Consider the following 27,214-nt stretch of genomic DNA (forward strand, 5'->3'; position numbering starts at 1 on the left):
ACAAGCTAATATCTGGAACACTGATTCTAATGTTTGTAATATCACCTTTGCAAAATAATCAGAGAGAAATTAATACCTACCAGCTACACTGGAGACATACACAGTTGAAACTGTAACAGCTCATTTAATATGCTGCATTTTTGTGTGTGCTTACAAACTCTAACTGGTACTTCCTAGAAAAGCAGTATAAAGGAGCCCTAAAACAATTATTGAAGCATTTTCTATGCATTCCTCTGTGTCCGTAAGACCTTTGATACACAGTAAACCTGTGAAAAACTATTAAATCTGTTTGAGGACATTTTTTATTGCCTTGCTTCATCTTTTTATGATAGTACTTTACTCTGAAAAGAACACAGAATCAAACAATGTATGGGCTGATGCTTAATCTCTGTCAAATAACATAACAGCACAGTTCGGCGAAAATTCGGGACATCTTTAATTTGGCCACAAAATTATAATTAATCTAGTAAGAAAGGACAGAATGCAAATTTCACACAAATTTTTTTCTGTTATAGAGTTTGCAGCCAATTAGCTTAGCCTGATGCCTTCTTCGACAAACCTATTTGGCCCAAAGCTGCTTGAAATTAACTGATGTATGAGAGCTGAGACATGTTTTCTCTCATGTGAGACTGATGGTTTCTGAAGTCCAAATCCTGAAGCTGTGGTCTGAGGACATAAACCATGACACAGTTTGTATAGGCATCATCTATGCCACCACATGTATGTTAGAAGAGACTGTAAAATAACTAAATAAAATTGTAAACTCCATTTCACATTTGTCATTTATTCAGCAGACATCATTCATCGAAATACTCCTACGCTCAGAGGCCTCAACTTAGAACGTGAAGTTGGTGAACTTCACCAGTAAATGAATAAATATAAAAAAAATCACAGAGACAAGAAAAGGATAAAAGACAGAAAGACAGACTGACAAACAGGGTGACAGACATACAGACAGAACTCCATAGGCATGTGCATGAACAGGGGAAAGGGTGTGTGCTGTGAATGTCAGTTTGTGTGTGCATGTCCTACCTTCTTCATTTGGCTCTGTTCTAGTATATAAAGGGGGACTATAGGGCCCTGGGCCGTCTTCGTTTACAACACACACTCTGACCACATACTCAGTATCTGCTTTCAGCCCTGTAAGAACCACAGCTGGTTCCGTCACCTCTGTTTCCATGGCAATGTCCGTCCCGTTACTGAAGGTGAGTGCGTACCACACACGATAACCCTGAATTGGGCCAAAGTTTTTGGGCTCCTCCCAGCGCAGGCTGAGGGATGTTGAGCCTACACTGCCGGCCGTTAAATTGAGCAAAAAGCTAAAGGTACGTGCTGTTTCTGAGGTCCTATTTGACATCACTGTAGTGGTGGGTGTGACCTCTGGGGTTGCCAAAGTGATCTCTGTAGATGAGCCATAACCCCAGGCTCCACGAGCAGCCAGACGGAAGAGGTAAAGGGCCCCAGCACTGAGTGTTGAGATAGTGTAGTTCTGCTCATCTGCCCCAAGCTCCACTGTAGTAAATGAGTCTGAAAGGTCCTCAGCCCTCCCGTAAGAAAGCCTGTACCCCAGGACTGGTGACAGGCCAGCAGTGGGTGTTGGCCAACATAACAGCGCAGTGCTGACAGATGTGACACTGACCGTCAATGCTGGGGCATCTGGCACTGTGGAGGAAACACATGAGAAATATTTATAAAATTGAAGTGCTCTAAAGACTACTTTAGTCTGAGCATAGTCATTATTAATTCCTTAAATCCCTTAAAAGAGCCCAGTATTTTAAATTATATGGGTCCACACTTTAATTCCTCACTCTCATAACTACGTAACATTTAGTGTCACTGTAGTTACAAAATACCTTATAGAAGTTGCTGAATAGCATGTGCTAAGATTTACCTATAACAGTTTATAGAATTATATTGTATTTTAAGGTTCATAATGTAGTAACTACATGGAAAACAAAGTAAATGCCCTTAGTAACAGTGGGGTTTTAGGAAGAATATATGCCTGGACCTGCTGACAGAGCCTGAAGATAACTGGGTTAAACATCATGTCTACTGCAGTCAAAAAATAAGAAAGTTGTAATTTACTAGGAATTATTTCTTTATTGTTTCCTAATTAGTTTTTACATTGGTACAACTGGAGAGAGTTCCACATGAATATTTGTCCATGGTTTCGAATGATGCTGTGTTTTTATGGCAGAAGAGGAAACACTTTAGTTAATTTATCTTGGTAAAATAATCCTACAGTCTAATTAACTGTAGTGTACATACGCGCTGGTTTAGTTCTGATGACGATGGCTTTGCTACGAGCTCCATCTCCTTTGGAGGTAAACGCAGCCACTGCCAAAGAGTACTCGGTGTTTGGCCACAGATCTGACAGAATGAGCTCCTGAATGTGCACACACAAACAAACACAGATGCCCATGACTGTTTCCCTTGCATGCTGTATTGTTCCCTTGCATGCTGTAATTCATAACACCATTGTCATGAGAAAATCTGAGGTTAAGATTTAGCCTTTGTGCTGTCTGTGCATTTTATAACTCTGGAAGCCGGTATCAATAACTGTTACCATAACTCTAACCATAAATTATACAACTTTGTGTTTGTGCTGATTAGCGTGAAACCCTACAGGACTGTTACAATTACTCAAATAAAACAGTTTATGCAAAACAAAAATAAATAAATAAAAAATCTAAACGTATGTCTTCAATGAACTGGCTTAGAAATTAGTTTGCAATGTAAATGATAAACAGGCTGTCCATAGATCTTTATACAGCTGTGTGTGGGAGCTAATTGCTAATCCTATTTTGACAAAGTTTGGGCTTAAAAACAAAAAACCTCAATTAATTGTCAAAATAATCACTACTACGACAACTCAATTACTTATATAACCAACAGTGACAACCTAAAACCTTATTTAATATAAGTGTTCTTATGTTCTGAAAAAGCTGCAGGGTTGGACATTTAAGACTGCTATGACAATGATGATAAATGTTAAAATGTTATATTAAAAATAAGACCAAAAAATGTAAAAACGTAACAGTTTTTTTAATGTATGGAAGAAGTTTCAGTAAATGTACTCACATATTCAGCCGAATCATTTTGCAGCTAGATAAGTTAAATCAGGAAAAAGATTATTAATGAGAGGTTAAAATGAGAGCAGCTTTTATTTCATATTTCATTCATTACACAGAAACAGTATGACAATTTTAACAAATGGACTATTGTTTACTACTAAAGCCTGTTTGTTGTAATCACACAATGGCAGGACCAGTGTGTGAGACCTGTGGTTTTTCCACTGTAGTTATCATTACATCTATCACATCAGGAGGCTAATGAAGCAAGAAGAGGCTAATAGTCTGAAGCTGATCTCATCTGAAAGTTCAAAGCACATTTAACTGCCATTAGCTGGATTAAGACCTTCACTCAGCTGCAAGCACTTTTTTTTAAATATTAAGCATGTTTTGCTAAAATAACAGACAGTTAGTACTCTGCTCTTTTTTAATTTGCTAATTTAAGGGCTTTTCCTAGAAACTGTTTTTTACACTCACGCATTCCATTTACAAACATGATTTGAACCACCGATTAAAAGATTATTTTGGGAACCATCAATGGATCTTCAAAGGCATCATGCAAAGAACCATTTTTTCACTTTTTTAGCCATAAATATAAGTTATAAATTATAAAATGTTTTATTTTTCATTTTCCAAAATGCAGCACTTTCCTTGAGAGCTTTAGTAAATTTAGCACCAACATTTAGTTGCCTTAAGATATTTTATTTTGCAACACTCATATAATGGCCGTTTTTCACTTTTTGACACAATATGTAAATTCTAGTGTGAAAAATTCTTAAAGAACAGATAGTCTAAAAGTTCTTGCAAGTAAACCTTAATTAATTAATAAATTGAACATTTTCTCTTTCTCAATTTTGAAGATACCATCTAAAAGCAATGCCCTTGAATTCAAGTTTCTTAAAAAATGCTTACAATTACATATTATAAAACAACAATGATGAATACATATATCAAATTTAGTTTTTACATAAATGTATAAATGACTGAACAACACTGCTGCATTATAAATACATTTGTAATAGCGTAGTTTGATTTGTACAAAGTTGGAGTCAAAGAGGTTTTTACATCCTCAGTGGGACTGTGTGTAGTCTGATGTGTAAAAATGTGTCCGTTTGTGTGTGTGTGTGTGTGTGTGTGTGTGTGTGTGTGTGTGTGTGTGTGTGTGTGTGTGTGTGTGTGTGTGTGTGTTCCCGTACCTGCGAATCTCTCAGCAGGAGCTCTTTGATTCTTGGAGAACCCATCCTCTCCCCGGACGCGCGTCTCATGTATGTCACCTGGTAACCACGGATCTTTCCGTGCTGTCTCTCAGCAACGGGAGGTTTCCATGACACTTTAGCAGAGGTAGAGTTTAGGACCACCACATCGACGCCCCGAGGTGGAGCACCAGGCACTGCAGGGGCAGTGTGGGGACACAGGACATAAGCTCATATCACACCTTCCTGGTGACCAAGGGGAAGGGAGGTTGAGGAAAGGCTGAGGTTGGCAAACAGGTTCAGGTTCAAAACAACGTTCCTTCTTTTATTCCAGAAGGAGGAAGATGGGAAGGGGGAAAGACAAGTGCATGATTGTCTGTCTCTATGACATCTATGGCAAAGACATAGAAAAAATCAACAAGATAAAAAAGAAGAAGAATCCACAGAGCGTGGAAAAAATAGCTTCCATTATAGCAAAATGCCACACTGCATGTGAAAAATGTTTAAGAAATGTGACAGAGGTAAGATTTTGGATTCAGGTGTTTGGTCAAAGGTGAAAGTTTGCTTTGTCACACAAGGCTGGGGATTCATTGGAGACATACCATCCTCCTGGGTGCGGACCAATAGTGGCAGGCTCTCTGGTCCTTGCCCTGTCTCGGTGTGGGCGGCGACTGTCACAGAATATAGAGTCCACTTCCTTAAGCCTTCGATCCGATAGCGGAAACAGTCAGCTGGGATGTTCGTTATGTGCTGCACCTGGTGTTTGTCATGTTCTGTGGCAGCGTAGCGGATGGAATAACCCATTACAATCCCGTTTTCCCTGTCTGCAGGGGGCGGAGACCAGGTTACCAACAGGCTGTTGGGGGAAGGGCTTGAGCATGTCACTTCCTGGGGAGGGGGGATGGGTTCTGATTGGACGGTTAGCAGGGTGGGCAGGGTTTAATCATGTGTTTTGAGGCGTTAGTGGTTAGTTTTTTTAAGAGTGAGAGCAGGATGATGTAAGGACGTGAAATCAGATAAAAAAAAAGACAAGAAAGACAAAACGAACAATGAAAAAACGGACCACACGTACGTATAATAATGACATGATGTTGCACAGACATGTCAAACTGGATTTCAAAAAAAAGAAATTTAACAGAGAACACTGATAGAGTTTGTCAAGACTATCAATGGATTCATGTCTGTGCATAGTGAACATAAAGAGACAAACACACATACATTTACATTAAACCCACCTTAATCACCCCCCACCCCCCCAGGCAACCCTGGCTTTTCCATTTGAACTTTTCTCTATGTATTCCTGACTCACCACAATCAGCTGTTCTGTTACTGTGTGCCATTTGCCTGGACTTTTATGTTTTTCTCAAACTTAGCACGTCGGACAGAAATGAACATTAATAAGACAGAAGCCCCAGCAGCCAAACAAAGGATCCAAAACATCTGGATACCTACCGCAACCTGCAAATACCCTTCTCATATCAATGAGTGTTCTGTTCTCTTCTCACATATGACTGCTGTGACTCACTAGCTTTTATTGAACTGCTAAAAAAGGGCTTAAAAGTGACTTCCAATAAACCTGAATGTGTTCGCTTCAGGTGTTATAAGTCTGAGATGTTATTAAAACTGTCTGTCAGTAAATATGTCTTGACTTCAATTATTCAGTTTGCCAGAAGAGCCCACAGTGGAGTGAAAAGGTCTTGTCTTTTTTAACATAAGAGCTATGTGCATATATGAACCTATGTATCCACATTTGAATGAGATGATTTCACAAACTAATAAATAATAAACCAATGTTTTTCACTGAGCTTATGAGAAATCAGAAACCATCACCTACTTTCAGAATTTCTAAAAAGCTGTACTAAAAAAAGCCCATTATTAATCGTGTATTTTGAGGTGTTAGTGGCTATACAGAAAGATAACGGCCTTATGGGTAATGAGGAAAGACCTATAAAACTGAAGCTAAAAAACCAAATGAATGCTTCAGTGTAGCAAATGCTTGACATAAATAAAAATGTGATATAACACTCTGCTGCTGAATCTGTGGTTGGATTTTCTGTTAAATAATTTGTATAATCGGTTGGTGTAATCTGTATGAAAAATTTGATTCAATTAACAAAAATGTCTTTCTACATCTCCACAACAAAGGTAGCAAAAAAAGCTATTTACAGCTGTTTATATGGCTCCTCTGATACTGCCTTGTTACACAGCTTCTATAAAGATTTTAATAGCATAGTAGTCCAACCTCAGTTAGGAATGTCACAAAGATAGCAGTACCCTATATAATATCTATGAATATTTAATCCTTTTTACCAGTTTCACCAAAGTTATTGGTTCCTTTTTTCGAAGGGGAGAGCATACAGTACAGCCATATTGTTGATCACTATATCCCATCCCGTTCACATTTAAACCACTGAACTGCCTACTGCTACTGCCATGTCTGATAAAGATGAGCAACATGCGCTGGTTTGATTATAGGTTAAATAGATGGCAAAATCATGTAAGCCCAAAGCAAAGATCCAAAGATCCACCTGCCAAGACTACGGACAAGACATTGTCTTCATAAACAGCCATGGTTTTCATAAATAAATGTTACTCTAATAACTGCGATCAGACAATTCTGTAATAATTGTGACAGGCCTAAACAAAAGTTGGAGATTATTTGGTTGTAAAACAAGGCCTCACCTTTTCAGTGTGCTCTAAATGATCTATCTTATATCTATCTTATCTAGGTTATTAAAGTGACAACCCCAGTACTTACTTTGTCTCCCCTACCCTATATAAACTGATATGCATCCATTTTCCATACAACTCCATTTTCAGTAGGTTTAGATTGGCTTACCTTAACAGACTCAAATTTAGGTTCAAATATTCACAATACCAAATTTGTTAAAAAAAGACAAAACATTTCAAAAGATCATATTTCCCACCACTATTACTATGCTAAGTCCCCTGCCTGTTGGCCAGCTTATTCTGTAGTCGCAACGTTGTCTTGCTAAATCAATAGTGTTGAGACTTTAAACACATGGTCAATTCATGTTTGTACCTCTGTATGAGAGACACCTGTACATACGTGTTTGTGGAGTCTGTATGTTGATTTCGCCAGTAAAAGCCCCAACACCATGTTTACTACGTGCCGCTAACTGGAAGGTGTAGGTGGAGAATGGCTTTAGATTCTTCAGCAGGTAACTGGAGGTTGGATCAAAGGAGATTTTCTGCAGGAGAAAGAGAGCAGGAGGCAGATTTACTAAAAGAGGCACTAATTACTGGTAGTCTAGACATGAGTGGGCAATTTAGGTTCTACTAAATTCTAGCACAAAATTTAATGCAAATCAACAGAGGCTCAACATTATAATTAACATATGACCGGTGCCAAAGGGCAAAAGAAGCCCTCCTTTAAATAAAAAACGGTCAGCAACAACAAAAAAGTACTCTGGCTGAAATTAGCGTAGGGTTGGAGGCTCAATGTTTTAGGTCACAGCACTGACGTAAAGAGGCTAAAAATTCAGTGTCAGCAAAAAAATGACAGCAAGCGAATATATCTGAACAGAATCGTAGATCTAGGAAACATGAATTATGGTAGTTGAATTATGAATTATGGTACCTAATTTGTAAAAAGGTGGGCTACATATATATATATATATATATATATATATATATATATATATATATATATAAAACAGGGTTTCTGACAGCGCAAATCAACAGCAGAACTGCCCCCCCGGACTCACCAATATAGTAAGGCTATTTGTTTGTATATGTGTGGTTATGTGAGATTATATGTGCTGTCATGTGCAGTAGTTGCACACTGTGTACCTGTTCTGGTTGGTCTCCATGTCTGTATATGAGTTCATATCCAGTGATAGCATCAGTGCCGCTGTGAGCTGGGGGAAGCCAGGAGAGCAGAACGCTCGTCTCTGACTTCACCTCTGCCTTCAGCTCAGTGGGTTGGGAAGGTACTGTGAAGTGCAGAAGAGCAGAGATAAGATCCTACATGCTGCAGGAAAGGTACTGACAATAATAGAAACTGCATAATGCATTTAATGTCTCCAGTATCTTGTAGCATGTTGTAACAGCTTTGTCCATACATGTATACAAACCCATACATTCCTCTTAGGGAACCTTCCTTCATATATATGTCAGCAGACCGTAAGTAATTTGCCAAATGAACACATTCATTTTATTAATTAACATGAAGTTACTTTGTTCTGTACTTGGTTGTAAATTCTTTGCAATCAATGATAGCTTAAAGTGATGCCTTTGGTAATGTCTCTTACTGGTAATGTTCTGACACTGAACAGCTTAAACAGCACTAGTTCTTACATAAAAGAAATCTAAACTGATCTAAACCAAAAACAAATCTAAACTGCTTAACAAAAACTGCAACTAACTCACATGACTGGGCATAAAAAGCATTTTAGAGAGTCTTTCAGAAGCAATGATGAGTAGAAGTTTGTCAATCTGCAGAAAACTGTATCTAAAAATTGTGTAACCATTTCAGAACAATGTTCCTCAACATAAAATTGCAAAGACTTTGGACATTGCACCATCTACAGTACATAATTATCATCAAAAGATTCAGAGAATCCAGAGAAATCCCTGTACGCAAGGGACAAGGCCAATGGTCAATATTGGATGCTTGTATTCTTCTGGCCCTCAGGCAGCACTGCATTGAATCCAGCAAAAAAGACCCAGGACTGTTGAGCAGATAGAATCCTACATCACAAAAATGGGATAACATTCCTCCCAGAACTCCAGAAATGGGTCTCCCCACTTCCTAGACATTTACAGACTGTTGTTAAAAGAAGAGGGGATGCTACAAAAAGTTAGACATGTCCTTGTCCCAACTTTTTTGAGATTGCTGCCATCAAGTTCGAAATGAGTTGATGAGAGCTGATGAGAAAGTGATGTCTCACTTTCAACATCTGATATGTGTCTTATGTTGTATTGTGAATAAAATATGGGTCTATGAGATTTGCACATCATTGCAATCGTTTTTACATTTATGTACATTTTACACAGCATCCCAACTTTTTTGAAATTGTTTTTTTGTGTTTACTCAGAATAGAAACACTACTATTATTATTAAACAATATTATTAGTGATTTTCTATTCATCAAATGTGTTCCAAACATCTCTCCTAGTGCTTTAATTAAAGTTAAGCATTTAACAAATCTATGAAATATACTGCAATGCCTTCTCTTAACATTTTGAAATATATTGACCACTATATTCCATTTCTTTGGAAGGAACAGTAAAAACAGAAAAACCCTGTCATTGTTATTTACAGACATTACACACATCGAATCTGAAAATCATTACATCCTGGAACTGCTGCATAAGCACAAGTTTTTTTGCGACAAAGGTCAAGATATTATGAGAACTGAAATGCCAAAGCAAGAATGGAGAAAAATCAGGCAGAGGATTATCTTCACACACACCCAGACCCACCTCCTGTTTTGGCAATGATATGCAGATCATTGGAGAGAGGCCCATCTCCCACAGCAGTAAATGCCAGCACTCTGATGTAATAGGTCTTGTTTGGCGTCAGATCCGGTATGCTTAAGTAATTCGCTCCCCGCACCATCTCTTTCTCCCATTGGCTAACAGGCAGCGATGAATCTGATGTGTAATACACCCTGTAGCCAACCACCTGTCCATTTGGCTCTTCTGGTTCCTCCCACTGTACCATTGCTGTTGAAGCACTAACCATGCGACCCCTGACCCTGCGCGGTGGCGAGCTTGGGGCTTGCTCAGCTGTCCGAGCCTCCACTGTCGGGCTGGGCGGTCCGCGCCCTATCGAATTCACTGCCATCACCCGGAATTGATAATGTGAGTAGGGGCTTAGCCCTCCAACACTGTATCTAGTGGTTGCCACAGCATCGATCTCTTTGAATGGGTCGCGGGAGGAGGTGGGCCGATGCTGGATGATGTAATAAGAAACAGGAAGTGGGTTTCCACTGTCCCACATCAAAGTTATACTGGTGGCTGAGCGCTCCATTACAACTGGAGCTCCCGGAGGGTTTGGGAGAGCTGGAAGGAGGAGAGAAGTCCATAGGTAGAGAGACAGAAAGAGAGAGATGATATATGTTGCTATATGATATGTGTAAACACACAGTGATGTTTAAGTCTTGTAAGTACTGTAAGTAAATTCTGGACATTTTATAGGAAATTTTATAATATATGTAAAGTGCCCTCCAAAAGTCACAGTCCACCCTTTAATTTCCAGTCCATACACAAACAGAAAATATATATGTAAAAGAAATTTACACAGAAGTCTTAACAACCCAATATATCATATTTTCCATATTTATGTCCATCATTTGCCTTCATTACAGATTCCATTCCTTTCCAAAGATTTGTTTTTCCTGTAAACAATTCTAAAGTTCATTCTTCTCATGATCCAGGTAATCTCAAACACATTCAATGATGCTGAGGTCTGGGAAAGTTCATAGTTCTGAGAACACCAGCAGCTTCTTTGACTTTTATGAGGAATAGCTTATTATATTATTATTATACACATCCTTTCAGACTGAGACTGTTCATCTCAAGCAAGAGTGGAGCTAGATTTTCTCCCCTCTCTCTCTCTCTCTCTCTCTCTCAGAGATGAAAGCTTCAAGTACTGTTTGTCTGATAATTTTGCATGGTGGTTAGCAGTTCCATATTCTTTATATTTTTAACAATTTTTGTAATAAAAAAATGACCTGATTTATTTTCGCCTTATGCAATTGGATTATCCTCAGAAATATCTCCTGAAAAAAATCTTTGGGATGATCTCTGAATTATAAGTATATATACACATTGTTCTTATCATAGATATCAATCTGAGTTACCTTTGACGGTGATCTGTGCAACAGTTTCAATAACCCCAAGAGTGGACATGGCCACGCAGGTGTAGTTGGCTGACTGACGGACATCTGTGAGCTCCAGGACATTCTTTCCGATGGGCATGTCATCCTCTGGGGTCAAGTCTTCAGTTCCCAGCATCCACTTCACATAAGGCATGGGTACACCTACTGCCTGGCACGTAATGTTCACCCCTCCCCCTGGCATAATTTCATAATCCATAGGTGGGACTGAGAAGCGGGGAGGGACCCGCCGCACTGCCAAAGCAATAGGAGATTAATCATTATCTCCACCAACAGAAGTGCTCATTATCATACTAACATTAGATTAAATCCCATTTGGTCACATCAGACACGAAAACAGTGACTGATTAGAAATTGAAGGAGGGTTTATGAGCCGTGTGTTTAAATTAGATGTGTGTGTGTGCGTGTGCGTGTGTGTGTGTGTGTGTGTGTGTGTGTGTGTGTATATATATATATATATATATATATATATATATATATATATATATATATATATATATACACACACACACACACACACACACACACACACACACACACACACACACACACACACACGCACACGCACACACACACACACAGACCTATTATTAAATGTCTGTGATTGAGTTTGGCAGAGGGGGTAGACCACTTACCATCTCTCAGCTCTGAAGAGAAGGGAAAAAAAGTGGGATAAGAAAAAAAAAAGATAACATCAAGGGGAAGAGAAAAGTAAGACAGATTAGAAGGCATCTACTGGCATCTACATCTACATCTACAGGTGAGAAGAAAAAAACAAAAATACAGGAAAACTATAGAGTTGCCACTGTTATGTGCTATTGTTCTGCATACAGGATGCTCTACAGGGACATACATGAACGCACCTCTGACATAGAGATTGGCAGGTGTTGAGTAGCGGGTTCCATGGCTATTTGTGGCAACGCATTCATATTTCCCTTGATCGGTTTCCTCACTGCGATCAATCTGTAGTGCACCTGAACACACGAACATACACAAACACATAGGAGAAAACTTTCTTTCAAAATACATTAAATGACATGATCAACATTAATTCAGCCTGGACTATTGGGTGTAGCTGTGTGTGTGTGTGTGTGTGTGTGTGTGTGTGTGTGTGTGTGTTTGCCTTGCTCCTCACATATCTTTCTGCCTCATATTGGCATGAATACAGGTGAGGGTGTTTTATCAGACTGGCCAGGCGAATCAATAGAACACCAATACTAAAGAATGTGAAAATGTGTTTTGCATCTCCATTAGAGCTCTCTGAGGGACTTCATCTTTAGTGCACCTTCACAACTGACAACTCAGCAAGACCGACCCAACAAAAGCCTTGCTTTCAAAATAAGAAAAGGGAAATGCCAATGAAAAGCACTGACATTTAAAAGAGGGTATTAAAAAGAAATCCTTTAAAACTGAGTCAGCTCTTTCCACTGTTTGACTCACAGAGAATAAGAAAGGGCCAGAAAAAAAAAGTTATTGAAGAAAAATAAAAAAACAATAATCTTGGTCAGAAAAAAGGCACAAACTGAGAGGGAAAAAAACTTCCATGAAGGATCGCAGACATCAGATATATGTACACCATCCTAAGTTAAAGACTCAAAAAGATGCTTCATTAGACAGTGTCCAAGACGGAATTTGCTGAAAGATGAAATGTGGTTTCGTTAGACAACAAAAGAGATGGACAGATCCACAGAGGGATCAGGAGAGTGGCAAAAACAGATAAAAAGAAGAAGAAAGCAGCCTTGTGAGCTAACTGTGAAAGTTTAATTCATTTATTAATCTATTAAACAGTCATAACATGAGCAAGCAGACTGAAATAAACTGTTAAAACAGACTAAAGGAACTGAATTTAGTGCACTAGATACTTACTAGTCACCTTTCTTAATCATTATTTCTGTTATGACTTCATGTTTTTTTAGCTACCACAACAGATTAAAATAGTAAATGGAGTCTTCCATTTGTCCAAAAAAAAAACATCTTTGCAAACAAACACATAATGTGAACAAATCTTCAACTACAAGAAGGAAGTAGATTTATCATGATGATACAGCCATGGCTGGCATGATAAATATAATCCCTAGAAATGACAGGGTTAATCATTGGAAAATACATGTGATGAGCAGATGACAAGGAGAGAAAGAGGCAAGGAAAAGAGAAGGAAAAAAAGAAAGAGAGCGCACAAATAGTGATGGGTAGGTTGAATGGCATGGTTAGCTTTAGACTCTTACCTCTGATTGGTGTACCCCCTGGATGGGTGAGAATGAAAGCAGATGAGAGATTAAAGAAAAGAGTTAGTGCAGTGAGAGAGAGAGAGAAAGAGAGAGAGAGAGAGAGAGAGAGAGACTGATCAACACAGAGGAAGGCAAAGATAGAGAAAGAAAGAGAAAGGGCATGTAATTCTTTATGTCTTAAGTGCTGGGTCTATTTTAGTTAGCATTACTCTTGCAGTTCCAGAGGAGGTTGTTTAACAGAACCAAAGGCAAAGAAACCATAAGAACACTCTCTTGAGAATTCCAGCAGTATTAATACTCAAGACAGGCAGATTCTCATCCATGGAGAGGAAGGGGAAACAAGGAAGCCAAAGGTTTTGGAAGAGAATCCACTGGAATATTAGGCATTAGAAGAAAAGTTAAAAAACTGGTCAGGCTGGATATAAAGAGCAAGAGAAAGAGTTAAAAAAAAAAAAACAGAGAGAGAGTACAAGAACAAGAGAGAAAGAGACAGAGAGTGAAGATAGCACTGTATTCACACTAGACACTACACATCAGCTTCCTGTAAGCATAGACTATATGAAGCACTAGTGGCTGAACATCTAATTCACTTTGCCTCTAACTCACCTATCTCCTGTTAACACTTCAGACGGGAATATCAGCTCTTTATCCTCCATTTCTTTTTCTAACTAAAGCGGTCTTATAGCAATATTAAATGTTTGGAAACTACTAGGCCAAGAATATCACACTTTGGTATATCATTATTTAAATAAAGTTCAGAAAGTAATAAAAAGTAGAAGTGTGTGATATGACTGGCTCTCTATGGAGTTTTTGCAACACTCACAAATGGAAAAACATAGCATCATGTGTGTGAAATCATGTCAGTTTGGACAGGCTTGTGTTTTGATGGGCATAGGACACAAGTTTAGTGTAGCCAGCAGGGACTGAAACACCATTTACAATTATTTTTAGCTCAGATCTGAAGAGGCAGCCTCTGTTTCACCCGACACGAAAACTGCTAATGTCTCTCGGCTTTTTTTGAATAACAAAAATAATTTCAAATGTATTCCTCTGCTTGCTTTTACATTTTTGTGCTAGTGGGAGAAAGCCTCCAGTTTTCTTTTCTTACCCCCAAGTCTTGCAGTTACTCAAATATCAAAATTAATCAGAATGCACATGCCTATAAGAAACGTTTCCGGTGTGAATTGGCCATAAGAATAAGAGAGACCCAGCAAAAGAGAAAGCGAGAGTAAGAGAGGGTAAGAGATAGACAGTATTAGAAGTAAAATATAAGAGGGAGAGAGTATAAAAGAGCTAGAAAGAGAAAGAAAGAGCAGAAATGTAGATACTCCGATGGCAAGGGGCACTGAGTGAGCGAGACAGTGGGAGAGTGAGCTACTGAGTGAGGAAGTGAGAGGGGAGCGAGAGAGACTGAGTGAAAGTGACACAGGTTAATTTTCACATGTTAAAGGGGCAGAACTTGGTGAAGATGACTACCTCTACATGAGTGAAGTGCGCATTATACAGCGTGTTTTTTTTTTGTATGACAGTGTAGTGTGAGGCCGTTTTTCGTTAGGTGAGATACTGTGTTCCATGCAGTTCACTAAGACTGAGATTATATTGTGCTTCTGGTTGTGGTATGGGTGTGTATGTGGCAGCTTGCATGTGTATGAATGTGCTGTGCCTCAGTGTAACAGACTTACCAAAGGACTCTGTAGATCAAAACACAGAAAAAGAGACAGCACATGGATCACTTATCATTCTTTCACCTGTATAAGACTGTTTATGTCTGCGTTTGTCGGCATTGTAAGGTTAAAACAAAACAACAAACAGCAAAGGATTTTCGTTCAGTCTTTCTGAACACACACAAGGTCCTACCTGAGCGCAGCTGTTTGATACGCCCATGAGCATGCGTGTCGATGGGAAGAAAGTCTTTAAACCATGTGATCTCTGGGTCTGGGGTGCCACTGGCCGCGCACAACATGGTAGCCGTGCGAGAGCGCTCCACTACCTTCAGCTGAGGGCCCATATCTATGGAGGGGAAGCCAGTAGGAAGCTGGTCTTCTGTAATGCACATAAACACCCACACTTTATATGTTACACACGTTTTTGTTCTGCATTTATGTTTAACCATTTTAGGATGAATGTTGCCCAGGTAGTATGTTCAGGATACATTCTACTTTAACTTCACAGTTGTTTGAGATATCAACAATTATACAACAGTTAGTTCTGGCCTGATTGGTTAACTGCGCTATTATTTCACCATAACATCACATGTTTTTTTCACAAACACTGTATCACTTTGCTGAGACGCTGTTGCTAAGCAATGACTTTGCCAGCTGTAGGAGACTGTCATTACCACTGAGCAAGCTTTTCGGTCGGCGCCTATAACAGAAGAACACCTAAACAACCCGGAATTTGTCAGAAATTAACCAAATATCATTTCCCAACAAAATGGGCTGTAAAATGCTTTATAGACTGGTTGGAACAAAACAACATTAATTTTGATCCAGCAAAAATTGACAAAACTGAGCTAAACTTGATATTGTGGCAGTGTAAGAATCTGGAGAATGTGCAGCAAGTGAGCAGAGTTTGTTGCTTTAACGTACCAACTAACATCAAAACACCACGTTCATGGCCCAATTTGTTTATTTCTTACTTTATTTAATTATTGTATAAGAGCAACAGAACACGAGAGGGAGTGTGTTATCGCTATAACATCACATTCTCTCTTGTGTTCTCATGATTAAATGTCAAATTCTACTTTGAACTTGGGAAGTGGAGTACTTCCCACTGAAATTTCTGGATATGTATAAACAGAATCTGCCTGTCACACTACCTGTTAGTATACAGGTCAGAAATATTTATCTACACATTTTGTTTTGTCATGATGTCATGATGCTGGTGATATACACAAAAATATAGCAAACAGTACACAGTTTGCCAAGAATATAAATGATGTGTAATGAGAGTTAAATACAGTTATAAAAAAGTACATATATACAATATGTACAGCTAAAATAGCAAGCAGCAAAACTAAATGTAAATATATTTATACAACATGTATATTTGCAATAGGTCAAGTTGTATAGACTACAGTAAAGGAAAGTGGGAAAGATTCTTATTCAGAGAGATTATGGCATGGTATATACAGCAGAGGATGTCAGACGGGACCTTATGTAGGAGGATTATGGCCTGGAGAAGCTGTGGAGGTGGCAGTTGTTCCCAGTCTTTAGAGATCTCATTCTGAGACGCAAAACACTGGAAGAGAGTCTAACTTGAGTGTGATTGGTCAGCCATGATTTTCTTGGATGAGTAAAAATCTTTGAGGCTGGAGAGCCAACAGCTGATGATTTACTCTGCACAATGATTTTCTCGCATAGTTCACTGTAGCTGACACTAGCTCAACAAGACAGAGGGTACAGCTGTATCAGTGGTGCTCGAGGCAGCCTCAGGAACTTCTAAACATCTTCAAAATGTTTACCTTTAGACTTTTACAAGACAAGAATTTTTTCAAAATTGCTGCTGATAATCTACAAATGCTTTCCAAGAGCAGCAGTGAGGAGGCTGGAGGCCCCCGAGAATTGTGAAGAGTGTGACGTGGCATTGTAAAGTTGCATCTCACCAGTAAGAGCCTAAACTGAAAACGCCTCCGATAATGCTGTCCCAGATCTGTACATATAGACTGTACAGTCATCAAGTGGCCTTTATAGCTTCATAACCATGTTCAATGTTAGAAATATCCATTCAAATGGTTTTGTTCTGTATGCTTTTGTTCTCTCAGTTAACATACACTTTTCACTTTAAGAAGGTACAGCTCATCTACACGGAAACAGAATACAGTTACTGTAATTCATTCTAAAGTAATGTCTGTTCTACACTAAAAATTTTGTTTTTTGAAGCAATCGGTATATATTCATAGCTCCCAGTGAAAGAAATAAGGATGACCTCCAATAAAATTGTTTATGTGATAGCAGAAGACAACATCAAAGCTCTTGTTCATATTTTCTGTGATGTGAGAGATCTCTGCTCAACAAATCAGGAGTGAGTACTGAAAGGTCATGACGGGGTGGGGTAAGATCTTGGGAGTTGTTAGGTCTGGGGCGCTGCTTAGGTTTTATATTTATGTCTTTACAGTTATTTGTGGCTGTATGTAATGGCAGACAATCCTGAATGTATAGATTTATCCCTTGTTTTCCAATAAAAATATCATCTCTTCTTCATGAACTTGAAAGTATATGAATAAAAAGTTTTGAATTTTCACTTCAGAGAGAATTTCTCCACTTCTTTAAATGAGCTACAAGTGAAAAATAATAAATGTCAAAATACAACATGCTTGTGTTGTGGTTAAACATGGAATGTTTAGTGGGAAGAGGGAAAGGCTTAACAGGGAATCCATCCATCCATCCATTTTCTAAGCCGCTTCTCCGTCAGGGTCACGGGGGATGCTGGAGCCTATCCCAGCAGACTTCGGGCGGAAGGCAGAATACACCCTGGACAGGTCGCCAGTCCATCACAGGGCAGACAGACAGACACAGACAGTCACTCACACACTCACACCTAGGGGTAATGTAACATGTCCAATTTGCCTGACTGCATGTCTTTGGACTGTGGGAGGAAACCGGAGAACCCGGAGGAAACCCACGCAGACACGGGGAGAACATGCAAAAACCACAGAGAGAGGACCCTGGCCGCCCGGCTGGGGAATCGAACCCAGGCCCTCCTTGCTCTGAGGCGACAGCGCTACCCACCACACCACTGTGCTGCCTCTTAACAGGGAATCGTACGCTGGAAAGTTTTTCGCACAGTTGACCATGAAGAAGATTAATCTGAGAACATTTTCCTGCACATTTCTGCCTTACTAGTCTGGTTTATTCAGCCTGCCCATAACATTTTCATCACACAAGGACTTCGGTCACATTAAGGACTCAGATCACTGGTTAGCTCAAATAAAGTTGATCAGTTCTGACAGGTGCACTCTTGTGATGTGAGGACACACAAACATAAAATACACTGGCGTGAGAGTTCCCAAAAGCACTGCAGCACTATGATCACTACAAAATGACATTACCATCTGAGTACTCTCTCTAACAGCAAATAAAGATGATCTGTATGCCTGCTTATTGGCAACTTATTACCATATAAAGCACTAAACAAATAAACCAGCACTAAACTTTCATTTAACAATTACAGATTAAACGTTGCCTTCTCAAGTGATTAAAAATCATTAGTTTGATCATTCTGCACGACAAAGCATACTTTGAATTCTTCTCCTGCTCTCTCTTACAGTAAGAAACAGAGCCTGGTGAGCACATCGCTTTATATGCAGTATAGGTTTTTTGTATATTTTTAAAATTCCTTTTAAGGCCTTTATAGTTTCTTTTTTACAACAAAACATTCTAGAATCTGCTAAAGGCTCTGCATGGTTTGTTATTGTTCAATTGAGTCTGATTACTCAATTACTTATTACTTATTTCTCAATATACTAGTAATATAATGGATTGTGACAGCTCTAATTGAATTTAGCCCTAAGGCCATGATTCTTATGGGAAACACCCTGCTAAAAAGATTTGTGAACTTCTCCATTTTCAGAAAAGTCTGAACTGGAAATTGCATGGTAAGATGACAATATAAATAAGAGATGAATTAAGCAGTGTGTGCTGCTCACCACGGAGGACAGTGAGGCGGGTAGAAGCACTGATCTCTCCGGCCTCATTAGACGCCACGCACTCGTAGACTGCCTCATCACGAGGAGTCCGCAGGGGCTGGACCCGTAACACTGAGCCAGAGCCGTCCTCAAACTCAATCACCTGCAGAATGAGAGAGTGTCAAAGAAGAGTGAGATGCTGTGTGTATACTAAGAAGAACAAAAAACCAGGAACAAGGAGAAATAGCTAGCCAAAGTGAATGAGGAAGACAAGCAGGAAGAGACAGAGAGTGAGAGGTAGGCGAGAGGCAGAGTTCGAAAGAAAGAGGGGGGAGAGAGAAAGATACAGAGAGACAGGAATAGATAGAGAGAGAGCAAGACAGAAGCAACAGAGGGAGAGAGACACTGAGACACTGTTTATGTGTGTGGGAGAGAGAGGCGCTTTATAGCTAATCTAACACTACCAATCAATGTCTCTAAATGGGAGTGCAAATTCAGGCTCCTAATTGTCTAGCAAATGTTGTAGGAGACATAAATTAACAACACAATTCTCACAGTTCTTCAATCATGCATGGCCTGTGTTTTTTGACCAAAATGATCATCCAAGACTGTGACTGGTCAAGATGTGCACAGCACATAGTAAACAGCATTGTGACTGGATAAAGGGGGCCATTTCAGGGCATTTGCATTATGCAGCTTTCTGCAATATCAATATCGCAAAGACCAATATAACAACAATGAGTAACAAACAATATCTTGCAGCTGTAGTGTGTGCCTTTACCTCAAATCTCTGGTTGGTGACTTTTTTCCCTTTCCTACTCCATGAGATTCTGGGCTGAGGGTCTCCTGTTGCCTGGCACACAAAGGAGGCCACACCCCCCTGCACACCCGTCTGATCAGTGGGTGTCCGAGTGAAACGAGGAGGAGCTGAGACAGAGAGAGAGAGAGAGAGAGAGAGAGAGAGAGAGAGAAAGAAAGACAGAAAGAGCAGGAGAAAGGGGTAGGCCTGTCATAATCATGAAATTTTATGATTTAGGATGACGAAATGCCATAATGCCATTGAGATGTCTTTTTTGTGATGTCTGAGTACAAGCCTAAAGCAGCCAAACTACCTGATTAGCACTCTTGCTTTTTATCTGTCAATACTTAGCAGCTTTCAACTGACGACAGACACAGCTCATGCTCAAATAAACAAACAACAAAATGGTAATTTTCTATTTTTATTGTTTTTTTCATCATTTTAAATGTGAATGTTGGCTGGTATTTTCAAATTATTTTTATATTTATTATTATATTATAAAGCACAAACTAATTGCATTCAGCTGATCAGGTCTAAGAGTAGTATGAATTTGTACAGCATTAATTTGTTATAGTTTGTTGTATAATATCCATGACCAGAGCACATGGTATGATTACACTTCTGGAGACCTGAGGATCTGAGCAGTGGGCATAAACTCCTCAGAGTTATTTTGATACCAAATTCAGACTAAGCATCAGTGAACTACTCAATAATGCAGGGTATGGCATTATTCTTTCAACTGCCAGTATGTTCAACTGCAAGTAATGTAAGTATTACCCTTTTGTAATTTATGCTGAGAAAATTTATGAGGAATTAATATACTTGTAACGGCCTGCCTTCTAAGGGTTAACATCAATGCAACATTAATGTTTCGGATAAGTCCTCATGCAGAAAATATATGAAGTCCACTTTATCCAGTAAGTGGTTCTCAAGCGGATTCCCTCACTATCTAACCAGCGCATTAATCCAGTCAGTGGATCAGGCCATGACGCAGTGGACACTTACACTAATCTGCTTTCTGTTCCACTGACCAAGAGCAAAAGTCAATGGCGTGTAGAAGCAATGGGCTTTAGTTTGTGCTCGTAGGACAGCATTTTGCATGTGTGTGGTCACCTCATATGACTTTAAGATGAAACGGCAATATCCTCTTTAATTTTGCATACTAGTCTTAATCCTGAAAAACGCCCAGGCAGACCAGCATACGCATGCAAACACAGACAATTGTGTGTGAGCAGTACGAATATTATGATTAAAGATGTGTAGTACAGTTCAAAAGGGAAAAAAATCCCCAATTCCTGTATTCATCCAGTGCAGTCACTGTATAATCATCCCACAACCACAACAACTAAAGCTGGGCCTACACTAAACGATCTATAAAATCCTAAAAGATTTCAAAAACAGAGAGCATCAGAGTGCAACCACAGCAATGTCCTGTTATGTTGTTGTGAGGATCCACAGATTAGAACAGGGGTGGACAACACAAATGTTAAGAAGAACCAAAAAAAAAAAATCAAACCTCCTTGCGAGCCACAACCTTTAATGTCCATTTTACCATCTTGGCTGGAAGTATGTCTAAGTATGTGCTAATGTTCTATTATAGGCTAAAAATATAAACAAAAACGCAGACTTTCTTTATTCTGCTTTAAGCTTTAACTCAGCTATAGCCGCTTTCTTGCATCTCTTGCAGGAAAATTTTCCTCAAAAGCGAAATAATTTCTTGTAAAATGTCTCTCAAAGTTTGACTCTTTATGAGGTTGAAGTTGCTTCTCATTCACCAGCTTCTTGTTCTAATTTTTCTGTTCCACCTTAAATGGAGCCTAATGTGTCAGAATGTAACTGCTGCACCATTTAAGGTAGAATGGAAGAATTTGAACAAGAAGCGTTGCAACTTTATGTTTGACAGTTTCTTTTTGCAGATTATACATTTGGGGATACCAGCTCAGTGCTTATTAATACAAGTAAGTCCATTCTTCTCCATCTTCTCCAATTACACATGTTCATCTTTCTCTTTGCCTTATCGTTGGCTATTAGCTACGCAAGACTGTTGTCTGCGCTGCTGTGATGACCAGCAGTCTCCATACCAACCATCAGGGTTAAAGGAAGTTATAGGCTGTTTTAACTCCAGTGTTTATGACCGTTTATTGTTAAAACTGTGCAGAGCGTTATTTTAATGCGAAGGAGGATCTAATTCTGCTGTGGAGCTGAAACAGGGCAGTAAAAGAGCTGCATGTTGCCACCTCCTGGACTAGTACATAATGTAAAAAGAGGCTGCAACATATATGATGAAAAAGCTACAAAAAGCACTCAAAGTCCCAGATCTCCCCGTAACCATGTAATACAAACACAGTAAAACTGGACCAGAACTGTTTCTGCTTTTATGCAAACAAAAGAAGCACAAAAGAAGCATAGAGAAAAGGCGATGTGGTGACAAATCTAAGGTTGAAACACAGATATCACATATTTTATTATGAACTGGCTGCTGACTTGAAATTGTATACATAGAGATTATTAACTGTGAACTCAATAAGCACCTCTTCTGCCTGCTCACATGGCAAGTGCACGCAAACATATTCACGTCCTAGTAACCAATAGCAGATGTGTTTTTTTTTATTGTTTTCAGTTTAAGGAACTATTAACACTATTCTTATTTATTTCTATAGAGAATATGCAAATTATCCTTTGGCCCAGTATAAAATGTTAAGCATTCAGCTGCTCATGAATTCTTTTGATATAAATTAACTGACCATAAATGAACCCCAAATCAATCACAATTGCACTTCTTACAAATAAATGTAAAACAATATAAACTTGATGGCATTTTTAAAAATAATGTTGTACTCTAGATGTTCATACGCAGGTATATTAGTTTGTGTGTGTGTGTATGTGTGTTTGTGTGTGTGTGTGTGTGTGTGTGTGTGTGTGTGTGTGCGTGGCTGGAGAAAACTCCCCGTAGGGGCAGAATACAGGTTGATTCCAGTAGATACAAAGCCAACATATGTTTGATTGTAATCTTCCTAAGCTTTTTTCATTGATATCCTACAAAAGACAGGAAATACTTACTGTGCAAAGCAAAAAAAAGACATGTAATAAATCAATCTTAATGAAACGGTCTGAAGTGTTCAATGCTTCCTTATCTTGAGCCTGCAGTGCTTTGTGGGTAGGTGTTCTCTAAGAGATGTGCTTAGACACTATTAGTAATATCTGAACAGCCTACAATTATTCTTCTGAAGCTGAAAGGAACATTATACTCAAAGTGTGTGTGGGTATAGTTGTGGGTGTGTGTACAACTCTGAGAGACAGAGAGAAAGAGAGAGAGAGAGAGAGACAGACAGACTCACTCTGAGTGTGTGAGAGCCGCAGTGCACTCAGTAGAATCAGCAGAACCAGCTGGATGTGGGCTTTGTAGATCATGTGACTTCTGGCCATCCTCTCATTGGCTTGTCTGTGACTACGAATCACCAAGCTCCACAGGCGCTCATAACCTAATAAAGATGAAACACGTTCACATATTAAGCCATCCATACGGTACAAGAATTTTAAAGGCTAAAGTGCCCTGCATTTTAACAACCTTCAATAAATCTCCTGTCTTTCCATCTTGGAAGTGTGCACATTAGTGAATTTTAAGCTTAAGGTTAAAGCTAAAGGCCTGAGGATATCTTTGAAAACAACGTCACAGCAAAACAATGCAGTGTACGATGAGCATGAGTAAAATAAGCTATGCTTGCATTTTAAAGCAAACATCATACTTGTTATTGAGCATATGGTGTAATGCTTGTTACAATCATGAACAATTCACAAAGTCATGCTTCTTTTAGAATTAGGCCTCAGGCGACGTGCCGCAGTACATTTTTCATCATTTATTTACGAAAAATAAGCACTGTTCTACAGGCTTGAACCATCAGACAAGTCAATCCAGAGCACTGTATGCACAGAAAACTGTGTGTGTGGGTATGTCTGTGTGAATGATGCATCATGTAGGGCAGGAGATTGGTCTCACTAGCGGGGGTGAGATCACATACTGAGCATGAGAGTCAGCAAACATTTAAATCAAGTGCTAAAAGTCTGCCATCTGAGGACTGTGTTAAAGAATGTTTTTCACCCAAAAAGGCTAACATGATGCCAACAATGAACGAAAGCCAGCAGCGATCAGTTATCATATAATTAGAAATATTTTCATTATTTACTATAAAATGATCAGGAAGCCACAATTTTTTCAGGAAATATTTCTGACAAGATGAGATACAACACAACCCATATCCATAAAAAAGGGCAAAGACAAAAGAAAAATGATTGGACATACACAAGTTTCCAAAACTAGAATTTAAAAAATGATTAAATACAGCCCCCTTTCCCGAAAAGTTGAATGCTGTGCAAAATGTAAATAAAAATAGCATGCAATGATGTGCAAATCATTTAAACCATATGCTTACTTGAAAATACTATAAAGACAACATATCAAATGTTGACATGGAAAAATTTTATTGTTATTAGAAAAATATATGCCCATTTTGAATTTGATGCCAACAACATGTTCCAAAAAAGCTGGGACAAGGGCATGTTTACCGCTGTGTTTCACCAGCAGTAAACAACTGCTTTATGCAGACCAACTGCTGTAGTTTTGAAATTGAAATGTTTTCCCATTCTTGCTTAACATAGGACTTCAGCTGCTCAACAGTTTGGGGTTTCATTTATTGTATTTTTTGTTTCATAATCCACCAGATATTTTCAGTGGTGACAGATCTGGACGGCAGGCAGGCCAGTTTAGCATCTGGACTCTTTAATATGAAGCAATGCTGTTGTAACACATGCGGAATGTGGTTTGACAGTGTCTTGCTGAAATAAGTAAGGTCTCTTCTCCTCTGGATGTGTCACGTATTCCTTGGACTCCATCACCTAGACTCCTCCAGGAAGTCACATGTCTCCTGCCAACTCTGACCTGCCTGCACGCTCCAATCACAGATCTCACTCTCCGGAATACTAATGTGGTTCAGCTGTGTTTAGCTATTAGCTTTAGCTTATAAGCCCGGGCGTAACACAGGTTCATTGCGAAGTATTGTTTCATTCAGCAACATACCGAGTGTTTCCCATGTTTCTACGCCTTATCGTTTATGACCTGTTTGCCTGTTTACCGTTTACTCTTTTGCTATTTCCCTGTGGATATTCTGCCTGTGAGAGATCTCCGTGTTCTGACATTTTGGACTGTTTTCTGGACTTTCATTTTGTGTCTCCTCCTTCGGATTGTTTTGGTTTTGACCCAAGTCTGTTTCGACTCTGAGCTAAGATTACGTCTGGTTTATTAAAGGTTCCCTTGTTCTACTTTCCACACGCGTCTGACGTCATCGTCGACGCTACAGGATGGCAGCATATGTTGCCAAAGCATATCATTCAGCATTAATGGCGCATTCACAGATGTGCAAGTCCATGTGCACTAATACACCCCAACTAATGCGGGCCTTCGACCTGTGTGTGATTAACAAGCAGATTGGTCTTTAGCCCAGAAGATGCGTCCATGGCTTCCAAAGAGAATTGAAATTTTTATTCACCATCGGACAATTTTCCACTTCGCCTCAGTCCATCTTAATGAGAAGGCAAAACAGCATTGTTCATCACAATAGCTTTTTTGTAAAGGTCCATGCAGTATACATTAAAGGTAACGTAATAAAATCTGCAGTTTTGATCTTTCCTTACAAAATGCTGCAACAATATTACAAAAACAATTAAACCATGTTTCCTAGGACTATAACCGAACCATCAAAACATCATACTGTGACAATACTGCTCATTAGTGGTCGGTGCCATTTGAAAATCTGTCTTACAGAGCTGTGACTCTCATGATGGAGTGATGTGGCTAATCACACTCTTCTCCTAAGGGAAAATGAGCAGCTCTCCACCACAATGTGCAGATGGTAAAGTTTACCCTTGAGGTACATTTATCTACCCTATACATGAGCTGACCTTGACATAAATGATCCTAACATTGAGATTCTCAAAAGTCAGATTAGAAGTGAAGCTGACTTCAGTAGGATAGACTTTCAGGAGAATGGCTGCAGTCTTGGTTCAGCTGGTATTGATTCAAAAGCCCGTAATTGATAGGAGTTTAAACTGCACTTAATATACAAAACATACTACGATCTCAAATGGAAGGAAGTTGTGCGGATGTCTGATCTGACAGCTTAATATGAGCTTTACAAACACTGCTGAGCTGACTGGACCCAGCTGCTTTGTAAAACTCCTTGTTCCTGACATATGAAAGCTTCCAGACTGTATTAGTTTTTCAAAAAGCACTGTCAAATCAAAGAGCAGCATAACTACTAACACATACTGTAGTCAATACATGAGAAGGAATATGATCAGATATTAAGAGTATTACCATGTACCCTATAATGTATAAACATTCCTAGTCATTTATTTATTTATTTACTTACTTACGATAAAAACAGACAGCGGATATTATTTTTGACCTGAATTATATTGAAAACAGTACAAAAACACAATATCTCATGTATTACCTTATGCACTTAAGTTTATTTTGTATATACACAGTATATGATCATTTTGAATATGATGCCCACAACATGTTCCAGTTTAAGTTTATGACAGTGTCACATCATCTTTGCTTTAAACATCACTAAAAACATTTTGAAATTAACGACTGCACTTTCTAATGCGCCACACTGTCTATGTAAAACAGGCAGGCCAATAAACACAGGTGTCCCTGAAATAGACGGTGTTGAAAAAGGCAATATATGTTGCTCCAAAATGTTTATGTATCCTTCAGCATTAATGATACAGCTATGAACAGTGTTTATAGACAACAGCTTGTCAAAGTATTTCCAAGCTCAAGAGATGATTTTATATATATATAAGATATGTATATATATATATATATATATATATACACACACATATACATATAGACACACACACATACACACACATACGTATCGCAGACATTTACTAGCTTTTAATGCAGTACTGTTTGTGGAATTAAACTTTATGAGCATTCAGGTTTTTGGCCTTGCTTGTTTGGCACAGATATTTCTCCAGATTCCCTGAATTCAATTCGATTTTGTATTGCAATTTTGATGATATCATGCACTTTAAAGCTTGAATAACGTTTTTTAGAATGTGTTCCAGGCATCAGTTTCAGAATGAGCATATAAAACAAAGACGCTGATCTTGTCTTCGTACTGCTTGTGTTTGAATTTTTTAGAACTGTCACTACTGATTATATTAGTAATTGAACAATCCACCAATTTTGAGAATGTGTTTAAATAGGTGTCACCTTACTGTATGGAAGATACAGTTGGAGAATTCAGAATGTGCATTTTCACCATACAGATTCCCATTGAACACAGTCTATCTTAACTTTAAAGGGGCGGAGGCATTCTTTAAGATATCCCGCAATGATTTTAGCTTGAAAAAATGTTA

General features: G+C 38.9%; 1 protein-coding gene across 14 annotated transcripts in view; it reads right to left on the reverse strand.

The window, feature by feature from the left end:
- Nucleotides 1-27,214, reverse strand: part of ptprdb (protein tyrosine phosphatase receptor type Db) — a 112,454-nt gene that overhangs the window by 26,379 nt on the left and 58,861 nt on the right. For 8 of the 14 annotated variants that reach the window (XM_037532596.1, XM_037532595.1, XM_037532594.1 and 5 more), the window contains 12 exons: nucleotides 23,122-23,265; nucleotides 19,766-19,911; nucleotides 19,006-19,147; nucleotides 15,216-15,401; nucleotides 15,041-15,049; nucleotides 13,356-13,373; nucleotides 11,994-12,104; nucleotides 11,766-11,777; nucleotides 11,095-11,364; nucleotides 9,713-10,294; nucleotides 8,078-8,220; nucleotides 7,335-7,476 (listed from right to left, as the gene is read on the reverse strand). In XM_037532596.1, the coding sequence (XP_037388493.1) occupies nucleotides 7,335-7,476; nucleotides 8,078-8,220; nucleotides 9,713-10,294; nucleotides 11,095-11,364; nucleotides 11,766-11,777; nucleotides 11,994-12,104; nucleotides 13,356-13,373; nucleotides 15,041-15,049; nucleotides 15,216-15,401; nucleotides 19,006-19,147; nucleotides 19,766-19,911; nucleotides 23,122-23,209 (1,849 nt within the window). In that variant the 5' untranslated portion in view covers nucleotides 23,210-23,265. Of the gene's footprint in view, nucleotides 1-1,032; nucleotides 1,663-2,268; nucleotides 2,387-3,081; nucleotides 3,106-4,267; nucleotides 4,462-4,866; nucleotides 5,173-7,334; nucleotides 7,477-8,077; nucleotides 8,221-9,712; nucleotides 10,295-11,094; nucleotides 11,365-11,765; nucleotides 11,778-11,993; nucleotides 12,105-13,355; nucleotides 13,374-15,040; nucleotides 15,050-15,215; nucleotides 15,402-19,005; nucleotides 19,148-19,765; nucleotides 19,912-23,121; nucleotides 23,266-27,214 lie in introns of all 14 variants that reach the window. The other 6 variants (XM_037532597.1, XM_037532589.1, XM_037532590.1 and 3 more) reach the window with 4 other exon arrangements.

The sequence above is a fragment of the Pygocentrus nattereri genome, chromosome 22 (assembly GCF_015220715.1).
Source record: "Pygocentrus nattereri isolate fPygNat1 chromosome 22, fPygNat1.pri, whole genome shotgun sequence".
Taxonomy (NCBI): domain Eukaryota; kingdom Metazoa; phylum Chordata; class Actinopteri; order Characiformes; family Serrasalmidae; genus Pygocentrus; species Pygocentrus nattereri.